The sequence below is a fragment of the Megalobrama amblycephala genome, linkage group LG20 (genome assembly GCF_018812025.1).
Source record: "Megalobrama amblycephala isolate DHTTF-2021 linkage group LG20, ASM1881202v1, whole genome shotgun sequence".
NCBI lineage: Eukaryota > Metazoa > Chordata > Actinopteri > Cypriniformes > Xenocyprididae > Megalobrama > Megalobrama amblycephala.
Window position 1 is genome coordinate 1,420,669 of NC_063063.1, and position 14,910 is coordinate 1,435,578.

Here is a 14,910-nt window from a genome sequence, read left to right on the forward strand (position 1 = left end):
ACTTATTAGCAATAACAGTATATTGCATTCCTGTACTGTAAATGCTATGCAATTCTAACTGCATAAAATTGTAGGCATCATGCATTTGCTGACTTTGTAAGTGGGTACAAAATAAAATCTTACACTAAACATCTGCTGATCACACACTACCAGAATTACAAGTTGTTCCAAAAACAACAAACTCATGCAGAAACATGCGTGACAAATGAAAGACAAATAATAACAATATAAATTGGCTCAGAATATCCACCGTGTTTAATATCCACTGACTGGATGGAATCATAGTCTGAAGTTAAATAATCAAAGTCTGTGCTCAGCATACACTACATAATTTCTTTGAAAGTTGTCAACTTTGACTGCCCAAAATAAGCAGAATAGATTTGGCTTTCTGCAACTGGTGTCAATTCCTCCAGACTGTAAATCAGAACAAAACCTGTGTAGTGTATTACAACCTAAAATAATAACTTTAAAATGGTACAGAATTTGCATAAACATAGAGTGTTTTAGTAGCAGAGTGTTTTACTTCCTCAAAATTAATGTTTTACATTTTAACATTTTTAAAAAATATATATATATTTGTACTATATTATATAGGCTTTTAAATATAGCTTTTAGCAATTATTCAAGCACTTTAAGGCCATTAAGCACATGCATAAAAAGGTAAAATCTCAATCATAGATGGAAAAGACCATTTACAGCCAATACAGGCAATTTACCATAGGAAATATATGGTTTATAAAGCTTTTTAACAGTTATCGAGGTTGAGCCAAAAACCTAGGATTAGTTTGCCAAAGTTGGTTTTTGAAATAATCTCCAATATTTAATGAACGATTCAATAGACAGTGACGGTCCTAGAGGCAAAGTTGCTCAGAATGAGGAGTTCTACCATGTGGAGTGAATGTCATGGGCGAAAAGTTGTGAGATACACAATCCTTTATTCTCGTGAATAATGCGAAGGTGCCCCCCGGTGGCCGATTTCTTTTGAAACGTGTTACATTTGTATGGAGCCCCACATATGACATGCAAGGAAAAAAATTAAATCGTGTGCACGTTTTAGTAAATCGAGGGAACGAATTAGTAAATCGTGCGCACGTTTTAGTAAATCGAGGGAACGAATTAGTAAATCGTGCGCACGTTTTTGTAAATCGAGGGAACGAATTAGTAAATCGTGCGCACGTTTTTGTAAATCGAGAGAACGAATTAGTAAATCGCGCGCACGTTTTAGTAAATCGAGGGAACGAATTAGTAAATCGCGCGCACGTTTTTGTAAATTGAGGGAACGAATTAGTAAATCGCGCGCACGTTTTTGTAAATCGAGGGAACGAATTAGTAATCGCGCGCACGTTTTGTAAATCGAGGGAACGAATTAGTAAATCGTGCGCACGTTTTTGTAAATCGAGGGAACGAATTAGTAAATCGTGCGCACGTTTTAGTAAATCGAGGGAACGTAAAATTATTAGTAAATCGTCGCGCGCACGTTTTTGTAAATCGAGGGAACGAATTAGTAAATCGTGCGCACGTTTTAGTAAATCGAGGGAACGAATTAGTAAATCGCGCGCACGTTTTTGTAAATCGAGGGAACGAATTAGTAAATCGTGCGCACGTTTTTGTAAATCGAGGGAACGAATTAGTAAATCGCGCGCACGTTTTTGTAAATCGAGGGAACGAATTAGTAAATCGTGCGCACGTTTTTGTAAATCGAGGGAACGAATTAGTAAATTGTGCGCACGTTTTAGTAAATCGAGGGAACGAATTAGTAAATCGTGCGCACGTTTTAGTAAATCGAGAGAACGAATTAGTAAATCGCGCGCACGTTTTTGTAAATCGAGAGAACGAATTAGTAAATCGCGCGCACGTTTTAGTAAATCGAGGGAACGAATTAGTAAATCGCGCGCACGTTTTTGTAAATTCGAGGGAACGAATTAGTAAATCGCGCGCACGTTTTTGTAAATCGAGGGAACGAATTAGTAAATCGTGCGCACGTTTTTGTAAATCGAGGGAACGAATTAGTAAATCGTGCGCACGTTTTAGTAAATCGAGGGAACGAATTAGTAAATCGTGCGCACGTTTTTGTAAATCGAGGGAACGAATTAGTAAATCGTGCGCACGTTTTAGTAAATCGAGGGAACGAATTATTAAATCGTGCGCACGTTTTTGTAAATCGAGGGAACGAATTAGTAAATCGCGCGCACGTTTTAGTAAATCGAGGGAACGAATTAGTAAATCGTGCGCACGTTTTTGTAAATCGAGAGAACGAATTAGTAAATCGTGCGCACGTTTTTGTAAATCGAGGGAACGAATTAGTAAATCGTGCTCACGTTTTAGTAAATCGAGGGAACGAATTAGTAAATCGTGCACATGATTTAGCCAACTATTTTTTTCCTGCATGTCATATTCCAGGGCTCCGTACATTTGAGATACGTGAATGTCCTCAAAGGCAGTCTTGGCACCTCGGACAAAGACACCGCATTCCATTTTATAGCGCCACCAAGTGGCCAGTCGAGTCCTTTTTCACACAACCACAGAATGAGCTCTTACATTTGTGTGCTGAGTTTGGTGAAAATATCTCATTTTGTTCATGAGTTTTAGTAAAAGTGGCTCCGCCCACTTCGAGCGTTTTCGCAGCCCTTGGAGTTTTTTCAAATTTCAACTTTTTTTGATAATTATTGACAAACAGACTACAGGGAATCTCGCTGCACTGGTTTGGTTCCGATCGGGCCAAAAAACTAGGACTAGTTTGCAAAAGTAGGTTTTTCCAAAAATCCAAAATACCCGAAAATTTCGCCAAATGAACGATTTCGTACTTTTCACCACTGTAGCGCCCCTGTCTGGCCGATCAGGGCGAGCCTTGGTGAAGTTGTAGACGTTGTAAGTACTACCAGCCCTCAAAGTTTCAAGTCTCTGCGACTTACGGTTTGGTCTGCCCGATCACTTTTTGGGGAGAATGCTGATCCTTGGAAAATTTAACAATTAGAATAGAGTTTCAGAGTTGAAACCCCTTGAAACATACTTGAACCCCTAATAAATGCTATAGTAAATACATTGCTTATTGTTAGTTCATGTTGGATAATGCATTCATTAATGTTAACAACAGAGACCTTACTGTAAATAGTCATCATTATGACATTATTGTGTTTTTATTATATTCCTGTTGCCACTGCTTTATACAAATAATAAGTTTAGTAACAGTTCTGCATTTCCTTGCTACAGGTGTGGAACTTACTGAATGGCCTCAATCTTCATAAGCTAGAAACTGCCTCCAACACAGAGGTCACGGGGATCATCTGTCATCATGACAACCAGCTTCTAGCCACAGGCTGGAGTCGATTGATCACTCAGTATAGCATTGAGTTTTCAAAGGTAAGGGCCAGTTTGTGTCTCAATCACACACTCTTTAATGGCTACTTAAAAGCAAAAAGGGCTTTCAGCCAGAATATACATTTTTCTGGTTATGGCTTTCATTCTCTTCAACTGGGTGTGTGCTTTTGTGGTCATACCTTGAGACGTCTATGACAACAAAGTGGGTTTTAATGGCGGTCTGACAAGGCACAGAAGCTGACACAGCAGAACTGGAGATCTTAAAGACGTCTACTGAAGTGTATGTGTGTTTACAGGACATCTATGTGAAAGCAGACCTGTCCTGGAAGTCTGGTCATCAGCACAGAGAGGATATCCTGGCGATGGATCACTGTCTAGGTCTGGGACTTCTGGCTACTGGGAGTTATGACGGAGAGATCATTATATGGACGCTGGCTCTTCAGAAGCCCCTCACACAACTGCAGAGATCCCAGCAAGGGAAGTTAGTATGAAATCAGACCGCGGACATACTATGAAAAATAGTATTTTACTTGCGTATTTGAAATAACTAAACGCTAAACTCCCTCCAAATCCACTTAGACTATTTTCGGAGAATAAGTATTCAGCAATCACAACACAGGTCATTTACAAATGAGCAAAAACACCCTGGTTTGTTGTAAGGTTCAGAGAGAGGGTGGAAAATGAGCAGAAAACTAAATGTTTCTGGATAAGAAAGCATGACTAATAATATATGTGGAATTCAGGGGGGAAAATAATACGATAAAATGTAGGAAAAGTGTAGAACACACCCTCTATAACATCCCTGAAATGTACATTATTTATATATAAACACAGTACCATATTGTTTTCCATACACAAGTAAAGAGAATTGGCCTTAAAATTGAATGTTGTAATAACTATTTGCAAAATTATTAAAATGACATTGTCTGAATAGGAAAATTGCATGCTCTCGGCAGCTAATAATTCACATAACAAGGTGATTAATTTTACTATCCTAACCTGGCATAATTATATGGTTACTTGCATTTAACAGACCTGCAACACGTTTTTGTATTTTGAACCACCAGTTGAGAACCACTGCATTAAGACCATTTTATGTCCTATTATTAGCTGACAGAGTGAAGTAATGTATAAATTGAATATGCTTCTGTGTGTGTAGAGTTCATCTGCCCGTTCATAGACTGCTGTTCTTGCAAAAACGAGCTCAGCAAAGTCATTTGAGAAGCGGCGCTGTGCTGCTGAGCTCACAGGCCGGATCTGTCTGCTGGTGGAGCATCTGTGGGCCCAAACACAAGCATGGTAAACATGATAACTGAGAGGAACTGATGTATAATATGTACACTCACTGTCAAATGTTTGGAATGATTAAGATTTTATGTGTTTGAAAGATATCTCATGCTCACCAAGGCTGCATTTATTTAATAAAAACTGTAATATGTGAAATATTATTACAATTTAAAGTAACTGTTTTCTATTTTAATTAATCGCAATTAAAGTTTTAATATTTTTATATTGTAATAATTTCACAGTTACTCTCCAAATGAATGTAGAAACATCTTAAAGACAGTATATTTTAAATATATGGCATTTAATTAGGCTTTTAAAAAAAAAAAAGCATGTAATTTTAAGTGAATTTAAAACAATCTTCACATAAACCCATTATAATAAATGTCATATTTCTGTCTAACAGGAAGGAAATATACAGAAATTGAATAAAGTTATCAAACACTTTACAGACTTCACTGCATAAATGATAAATTAATTATAGATTAATCTTTATTAAAGCTACAGTTTTCTCAGTTATCTTAGTTCTTTGATGAACATTAATGTCATCATCACAGCAACTGGTTTATTAGGCTGCTGTCACTTTAAGAGCTGACGCTGCCGAACATGATGCAATTCTTTAATAGGGCTGAAACGATTAGTCGACATTATCGACAACGTCGACAATAAAAAATTGTCGACAAATATTTTTGTTGTCGAATAGTCTCTTGATCTCATACGACCTATTTGAAGGGCCTGCAATAACGCGGTGTAACCAGTGGGGCGCTGTAGCGCAATACTGTAATGCAGCCCTCCGGGATCCAATCCAATAAAAGAAGTCAGTGCTTTGGAGAGCATAGTGCAAACGACGTCGAACCCGTGAAATGTGGGAGATTAACATAGCATAAACATAACAAACATAACGTTTAGCATAACTACAGAATACTGTCATGCAGGGCCACCAACTCTCATTCAAACTCACTGTTCTCACGCCACACGTTCATTTTCTCACACAGTGAAAGATGCATCGCAGAGCAAAGAGGACACAGACAACGGCAACGCACCGACAGATCAGGTTACTTTTGATATAAAACTAAGTCTAAGCTTTTAAATTCAGTCAATATTACTACGGGATTCAAACAATACTTGTGGTGGTGACTCTGTTTAACGTTGTGTGGCAGATCGCTGTAACACCTCGGTTCAAGCGGCATGTGAACCTATTCCTCTCTATTACAGCGCGAAATAAACATGAATGAACATCAAAAAGTACTTACTGAACTTACTGAAATTAATCCATCTCTATTGTAATCACTTAATCGGAGTTTTAACCGCAGAAAGAAGTCAATAAAACTTGCAAACAAATATATCACACAAAATGTAACATTTACCTCAGGAAAGCCATTCAATGACCATAAACTCGATAGTTTGTGTGTGTGTGTGTGTGTGTATATATATATATATATATATATATATATATATATATATATATATATATATATATATATATATACACACACATACTCATACACATACACATATATATGATATGTATTATGTGTATGTATGTATGTTGTTTCATTTTTCACAAAAACCCCCACATGATTACATTATATTTATATATTTATATTTATAGTATATTGGTCTATTCAGTTGGCTTAAAAATGATTAAAAATACACTTTTAAAAGCTGAAGTGATTTCCTTGTTTTATTTACTAGTTAAAGTACAGTATAACTCAATATTTTAACTAATTGCTAAAGTAGAATAATCGAACAAAGCCTACTGATTAATCAGTGCAATAATCGATGATTAGTCGATTAATCGTTCTAATAATCGACAGATTAATCGATTATCAAAATAATCGTTTGTTGCAGCCCTATTCTTTAAGTTCATTTAAGTCGTTATTTAACTCATTTAAGACTGCTCTTATGAAGATACTCCACAAAACGTCCATTTTGTCATAATTCTGTGTGTTATTGTTTGTTCAAGCGTGAAAGAGACCTTGATACTGGCGCGCGTCTTTCTGTGCACACGAGTCGTGTGTGTGTCACATGACACGACATTCACAGACAGATCGTTCTCGCTTGTCTTGTGGCGCTTGAATGTTTTAAAAGCATTTGTGTGAATAAGAGTGTGATCATATAATGTAACACTAGCCAAATTATGACGGATTCTGCGTTAATCGCGTTACATATTTTCAACGTGATTAAACTGAAAAAATTAATCGCAAATGTTAATGGGCTAATTTTGACATCACTAACAGTGCTTCCCACAGGTTTGAAATATACTTGCGGTGGTAGCCGGGTGAAAAATCCTCCTATTACCCACGGCACAAAAATGGTCTACTACATGTGACAAACAAATAATGTGTGATTTTTAACAGTATTTTTATTCATTGAAATTAATTTTAATTACATAGCATATAATTACATACTAATATTATGCATTATTATGCATTGTAAATTATGCAAAATTACAGCATTTAAATGGTTCACCTTTTCCTATGTTCTCCTTGCTGTCATATAGTGTCTCTCTCAGTGAATGGGACACAGATTTTACTAGTAAAATTTATAAAATGAATAATTTGTGTCAAATAATGTTCTTAGTCTTTTCTTCCTGTGGGAGGAGACTACAATAATTTACTATGAATTAAATGGAAATCAAATTAAATACAATTTATTGTGAAACCAAAATACCAATAATGCCCAAAAGAAAAAGAAAAAACTTAGCGTGTGACATTTAATTATAAACAAGCCCGAAATACACCGGGACTCTTATTTTGAAATGTCTGTACTATTGCAGGCTGATCCTTCAGATTCTTACAACCGTCTAAAACATTTTATATAAAGGCTATACAGTAGACTTTGTAATAATTCATCAACTTGAGTTCATTAGCAATCGCTTGGCATAAATCTGCGCTTTTCATTGATTGAGAATCACTTTGAAGCAGACTGAACCGCTGTTGTGTGAGCTTGTAGAACGCACAACAGCGCCCCCTTGTGATTTTGCAAAATGCAGCGCCTGTGGGAATGTAAACAGTTCTGACGCACACATAACGAGCAGGTATGAAACGACTAGTTAATCGATCGCAGATGGTTTCATTATCTTGCGCGGATATAAAAGTATAAGAGGATAAAAATAATAAAGGCAAAAATGTGTCTCCAAATATACTTGGGCGGCCGTTATTATACGTGTAAATACAAGTAAAGTCTAGTCCAGTGGGAAGCACTGACTGATATATATATTAAAATGTAATTTATTGGCAAAGCTGATTTTTCAATAGACTTCCAAACTGTTGATCTTCTGATCGTTCGTGGGTTGTCAGATGAATATTGTTCACGACAGCTGGCTGAAATCGCTTGTTTCAATCTGCTCGACTGGCTTCTGGGTGCACAGATTTTTATCATCTTACATCCGTTATCAGAAAAGCACAGAGCAGTAGTTTAATGACTTTGTTTTGTTCATCACGTCTGACGCAGGACAGTTCTATGTGCCTGATGAATTTAATAAGCGTGTGATGGGTTTAAGCACAGACCAGGAAAACAGTCTACTTGTCACTGGAGACAGCACAGGATCCATCAAGGTCTGGGACATCTCACACTATGCCTTATCTGCTGGAGATGTGGAGGTACGGAAACCTGAATTCACCTTTTTTAGCTCTTTATTTCAGTCTATATTTACAGTATGTGTGTCTCTCAGTCTGCAAAAGAATTGCCTCCACTGTTACACTCTTGGAGGGGCCATGAGAGGGCGATAGTGAGCAGCGAGGTCCTGGTGTACGAGTCTCAACTCTTCGTGTTGAGCGCTTCGGTGGACCGCAGGGCCTGTCTCTGGACCCGTGAAGGAGCTTGTGTGGGCTGTTTTGGACAAGAACAGCTGTGGGATTTGAGCAACCCAGACACTTATCAAACCAGCAGGTATAACTGCACATCGGTTATTAGCCTAAAACGATGGCCAGCTCGCTCAGCATGTGCTGTTGGGTGAGAAAGACCAGTTTCAAAAAGACTAGTGCACCTTCTCCGACCAGTCTGGCTGACCTTTGCCATGGCTGCTATCTGGCTGTGCAAGTTCTGAAAGAAAGACTTCTAATGATTATTAAAAAATTTATTCTTAAAAGTTGCATTGACTTACCAGGGTCAGGTGACCTGTTTTCACAATGCCAAAACCTGGCGTAATTACAGGGTTTTTTCCCATATTTATACAGGTTTTCATATTTTCCCAACTGAGAAGTATGACCCACATGAATTACAGAATTAGTGCAGCTTGGTTTGCAGTAAAATCTGCAGCACACGAACACCATCTCTGCAAAAACGTTGTGAGTTTTGGTCACTTGTAACGTGCTTTTGAAAATGCAATATGTGCAACAATCTTCCCAAATTTGTAATGAGAACCGTTTGAGAATTTGTTGTCATCAAAAGAGAAGCTTTAAGGTTTTTTCTGCCAAAATAAAAGCTCTGAAAAATAAATTAAATAATAATAAATTATTGCTAATAAATTGAGACAGCAATAACTTTTAGTATTGTAATTTTAATGTTATTCTGTAAAATAAAATGTCGTTATTATTGTATAAAATTATTATTATATAATCATAATAAATGTGAGGTTTTTCTTCTTTATTGCCTTTTTTTCTGTACAAAATCATTTTTCAAATGTATTTTTTTTTTTTGTAAATAATAGGGCTGTCAAAATTAGCACTTTTAATTTTTTTCAATTTAACATGTTAAAAATATTTAATGCAATTTACTGCAGCATCCATTTTTTCCCTCATAATTTGGCTAGCTTTACATTAAACTCTAAAAAATAACTGTAAAAAAAAAAACAAAACAAATTTACACAGTAAAATACCGTTTTCCATTGAAACAGTAATATACCATAAAACAATAATATTTGTTGTTTTAGGAAAAGAGTCCTATAGGCTACTTTATATAATATAACCCAGAATGCATTGTAATTTACAGAAGTAATATACTGTAAAACAATGCATTCTGGGTAATATTTTCAAGAAAGTAGCCTAAAAGCCTCTTAAAACGAAAAATAATATTACCCAGAATGCATTGTTTTAAAACAATGCACATTCTTTTAAACCATTCAAGTGCCACAAGACAAACGAGAATGCGCTGTCTGTAAACGTTGTTTATATTACAATATAAAAATATTAAAAGCTCCAATGTTTTTAATTGTGATTAATCACAATTAATAAAAAAAAATGTGATTAATTAGTTTGACAGCACTAGTAAATAATAACTTTTGTATTTTTACTTGTTTACTTATGTAATTTCAATATTAAATAAGATTTTTTTTAAGAAGTTTCTTATCCAGTTGATTTTGCTTGAAATGAATTTATCTTGTTTTAAGGATGTTTACATAATTTTTTACTGTAAAACAGAATAAAAATATTGATTAATGAAATGTTTTTATGCTGCACTTCCTAGATTGCCTGCTAGCTGAACAACAAATTAAAGCCTCTTAAAAACATTTTGTCATTGGTTCTGCATAATTCTCTACAAAAGCAAGAAGACACTGTAGGTAGTCAACCCAAACTAGAAGCTCATATCCCGGACCAGATGTGAGTCTGGCAGCTGCTGTGACTGTAGATAATTTGATCAGTCTCCATATATGGACGGGCAGGTTTGGTGCTGAACTCAAAGAGAGGCTTCAACAAATAAACCTCCACAGTGAAAGTTGTCAGTGGTGGGAAATATCTGCCGTTTAAGCCCAAGCATGTGGCAGAACGATGTGTTGAAGTGTAGACAAGTCCAGAAAGACCATTCATTTGATTATTATTTCTGGACTTCTCTGAAAATTACTAATGGATACGGACAGGCAGAGGAAATAGGACATCTGTCAAAGTGTCATGGTGAAGAATCCCTCCACAGACCTCCTCTGATTGTGTTTAGACTTGTTTGGGCTGAATCCATCACATACACAGACAAGATTAGAGTTATACACTTCCTCTCTTAAAGGGGCAGTTCCCACAGAAATGAAATTTCACACAAATTAAGATATTTTTGATGAAATCCAAGACTCGTTTATAGATAGACAGCAATATAATCAACACTTTCAATGTTCCGGAAAGGTACTAAAGACATCATTAAAACAGTCATGTGACTGCAGTGGTTCAACCTTAATGTTATGAAGAGACGAGAATACTTTTTGTGCGCAAAAACAAAACAAAAATAACCACTTTATTCAACAATCTCTTCTCTTCTGTCATTATCTTACGCAGGTGAAAGAGCTTCCGTGTTTACGTCCGAACGCCAGGTCAGTATTGGCCAAAGCTGATCACGTGATCAGCACGACACATGGGTGTGATGCTGACGCAGGAGCCGGCCAATAATGAGTCGGCGTTCTGACGATGAACCAGGAAGCGCTGGACGTAAACAACGTAAGATAGATAATGACACAGAAGAGAAGAGATTGTTGAATGAAGTCGTTATTTTTGTTTTGTTTTTGCACACAAAAAGTATTCTGGTCTCTTCATAACATTAAGGTTGAACTACTGCAGTCACATGACTGTTTTAACGATGTCTTTAATAGCTTTCTGGACCTTGAAAGTGTTGATTATATATAGACGAGTCATATACCTCTCGGATTTCATCAAAAATATCTTAATTTGCAGGATCCTGTTTCGGGACCCAGTCGCGTTCAGAAACGGGTTTGGAAAATAAATTAATTCAGTTGTCATTTTAGGGTGAACGATGCCTTTAAACATTTCTGAATGTGTGTTTGCGCCACTGAGATCTGTTGATTCATCCACTGAACCGCTGGTTAATGTTTAATACCATCATGTTACGAAAGTATGTGACCGCATGTCATGTCATGGCACATCCTCATTTGTCAAACATCAGGAATTTGTGTGCTTTCGTCAATCATTGATTGATGTCTAACGGTGATCCATTAACATCCCCCACAGGGACCGGACCAGTCCAATCAAAGAAGAAAAGAAGGAGAGGACGGAGGACAGCCAATCACGTGCTAGCCCTGAGAGATTTATCTGCTGGGGTGAAAGTTCAGGAGAGGGTGATCGTCGACAAACAGGTGAACTGAGGCTGAAAATTCAGCTTTGCATCACAGAAATAAATTACACTTTACTATATATTCACATAGAAAACAGTTGTTTTAAATATTAATAAAATTGTCAAATTTTTTTACTGTATTTTTGATCAAATAAATGCAGCCTTGGTGAGCAGAAGAGAAAAATAAAAAAAATCTTACCGACCCCAAACTTTTGACATGCTATTTTGTTTACCTCCCAAAAACACAAACCCTCCAGCGGAGCAGCAATACTTGAAAGGTTGACCTTCTGACTGTGACGAGTGTGTGCTCAGCGCAGACAGACAGGATCTGTCAGTTTGCTGATCTCACTTCCCTCAGTTCCGGCTCCTCGTCATGCCAAAACAAGCGATTAACTGAGCCTCCCCCGACAGAGCTGGGTGTGTTACTCGCTTCCTGCAGCTGTCTAGACACTCGTTGGAGAATTAGACGTCTGCTGATGCTCAGTCTTACCCCAGCATCTTCTTGAGCGCTGATCTTTCAGAGCAGCTGCTCAGGGGATTCTGGGACAAACGGTTGAATTCAGAATTAACCATTTATACACAATGGACAAAAAAAGAAACGTTTTGATCATCAAAATTAGTTAATTAAACTAATTTTCTGATGAAGTAACCAAGGTCACATGGCCAAATAAAAATAATATTAATCAAATATTTCATAGTCTAAAATGTTTCAGTTCAATAAATTCTTATTCTCGCACTCTAAAGCTTATTCTGTCAAAAAATGGCCCAATTAGACATTGATGGACACACAAATAGTTTATGAAAGTGGTTCTCAATCAGGGGACGGAACCTAGTCAGGGGCCTCCTGTATATATATATATATATATATATATATATATATATATATATATATATATATATATATATATATATATATATAAATCCCCACTCTATAACTATTATTTCGGTTTGTTTCCCAGTTTCTATTAATAAAAACATGAAAATGACTAGAGGAAATATCTTTTAGATACCATGTATAATGTATACAGGTTGAGAACAATGTCCGAATGTAATAAATATTTTAATAAAGCAAAATTTTGTGGATGTACAGTACCGGTCAAAAGTTTGGAAACTATTTTTTACTGTTTAATTACTATTTTAATGTCTTTGAAAGAAGTCTGATGCTCATCAAGGCTGCATTTATTTGATAAAAAAAATTAAATATAAATTTAATATATATTATTTTAATAATATATATATAATGTATTATATTTTATATATTAGAAATATATTAAAAATATATATTAAAAATACAATTATAAAATATAAATTATAAAATTATAAATTTATATAAATATATAAAAATATTTTTATAATAAAATTATAATTTTAATAGTAATATGTAATTATATAAATATTTATATAATTAATATAAATATAGTTAATATTTATATTAATTAAAATAATTATTTAATTAATATAAACAATTGATTTTATATTAAAGTATTTATAATATAAAATATTTGATATATTAAAATATATATTTAATGTGTAGAAAATATAAATATATGTAAATGTAAAATATAATTTATTCCTGTGATCAAACCGGATTTTTCAGCATCATTACTGCAGTCTTCAGAGTCACATGATCCTTCAGAAATCATTCTAATATGCTAATTTATTATGAATGTTGGAAACAGTTGTGCTGCTTAATATTTTTATAACCTGTGATCATTTCTTTAGAATTTATTGATGAATAAAAAGTTGAAAAGAACAGCATTAATCAAAATAGAAATCTTTTCTAACAATATAAAGTCTCACTTTTTATCAATTTAACACATCCTTGCGGAATAAAAGTATTAATTTCTTTCAAAAAAAAAAAAGAGATAACAGTAGTGTATATTGTTACAAAAGATTTTGTATCCCGTCTCCCAGAAGTTGAGTTCCGGTCGGATGATAGAGTTCATGATTTTCAGTACTGACCGGTTTTGTAGCATGCAACCTGAAACTAAACAAATCATGACTAGTAAAATCTAATCCTGCCCTACATTATTTCCTTCTGACTAGTTACCATTGTGAAGACATTGCTTTGTTAATGTGTTCAATTTCGTTCCATGTCGTCTTTGACCTTTTCTTTCAGCGAAGCGTGATTTATAATTGTTTCTCATTGCAGAATTAGCTCTAAACCTACAAACCCGTTACACGGCTCTACAAAGCCCAGACTTTGCGGACACGTCTGACCGCCGCAGCTCTTTGGAAAAGTTCCCGCTGCCTAAATACAATAAGGTCAGTCAAGATACTGAAATTTGATTTCAGTTTAAGTTGTTAAAACTACTTGACTGTTTGTAAAGGATTTCAATGTGTTTCTCTCAGTTTCTCTCTGGAGATCAAGCATGTGGGGATCTGGAGATAAAGATGGCAGCGTGGCGATGCAGGCGACGAAATAGCGACTCTGAAGGACTCTATCGCTTCGGGAACGAGTTCACACCATTTCGGGCTATGGAGATACCAGTTAGTCAGTCTTTTCTGAGATGTTTGGCATGACTTATAAATGGTTTGGATGGGAAAGTTGTCTTGGCACACGTGCCGGTTGTGTGATGTCACGAAAAGGACAATCAAGGTTATGCAGATATTTTAACATGAACTTTTATTGTTTTGAATTATGACAGTGGTTCATCCTGGGGCCAGAAACCACTTTGAGGCCTCCAATATTTAATTAATTTATTTTAATATTATTATTAATAAATTAAAATAATCTGTAACACTTTAGTTTGGGGTTCAATTCTCACTATTAACTAGTTGCTTATTATCATGCATATTACTAGAATATTGGCTGTTTATTAGTACGTATAAAGCACATATTAATGCTACTAACTATTAATAAGCAGTAATTAGGGGTAATTATTGAGGCAAAAGTCATAGTTAATAGTGAGAATTGGACCCTAAACTAAAGTGTGACCAAATAATCTACAGTAACTAGTATAACAGAAATAATAGAGGAAATATATTTTAAATACCTTATACTGTTTATAGGGAAAAAGGTTGAGAACAAGTATAAATTAATAAAGATCATGTCCAAGTTTAATAAACTTTTTAATAAACCAAAATTTCAGTGGATGTATATGAGTAGTGGAAACTGCTCATCATTTTGTCTTCGTTAAAAATAACAAATTCAAAATGGTGGATGAAGCTAAAGTATTAAAATTATTCGAAATTAAGAAATTCAAATGTAACAAATTCAAGATTTAAAACAAATAAATGTAATGTTACAATTCAAAAATACAAATGAAATACAATATAATATTAAATAAAATATAATAATTTAAAATTAGTTAT

The 14,910-nt window shown here is 35.1% G+C and overlaps 1 protein-coding gene across 7 annotated transcripts in view; it reads left to right on the forward strand.

The window, feature by feature from the left end:
* LOC125255100 (WD repeat-containing protein 49) overlaps positions 1-14,910 on the forward strand; it is a 39,606-nt gene that overhangs the window by 12,672 nt on the left and 12,024 nt on the right. For all 7 annotated transcript variants that reach the window (XM_048170073.1, XM_048170072.1, XM_048170069.1 and 4 more), the window contains 8 exons: positions 3,211-3,360; positions 3,615-3,799; positions 4,478-4,617; positions 8,059-8,207; positions 8,279-8,496; positions 11,493-11,617; positions 13,748-13,860; positions 13,948-14,085. In XM_048170073.1, coding sequence (XP_048026030.1) covers positions 3,211-3,360; positions 3,615-3,799; positions 4,478-4,617; positions 8,059-8,207; positions 8,279-8,496; positions 11,493-11,617; positions 13,748-13,860; positions 13,948-14,085 — 1,218 coding nt within the window. The remainder of the gene's footprint in view (positions 1-3,210; positions 3,361-3,614; positions 3,800-4,477; positions 4,618-8,058; positions 8,208-8,278; positions 8,497-11,492; positions 11,618-13,747; positions 13,861-13,947; positions 14,086-14,910) is intronic.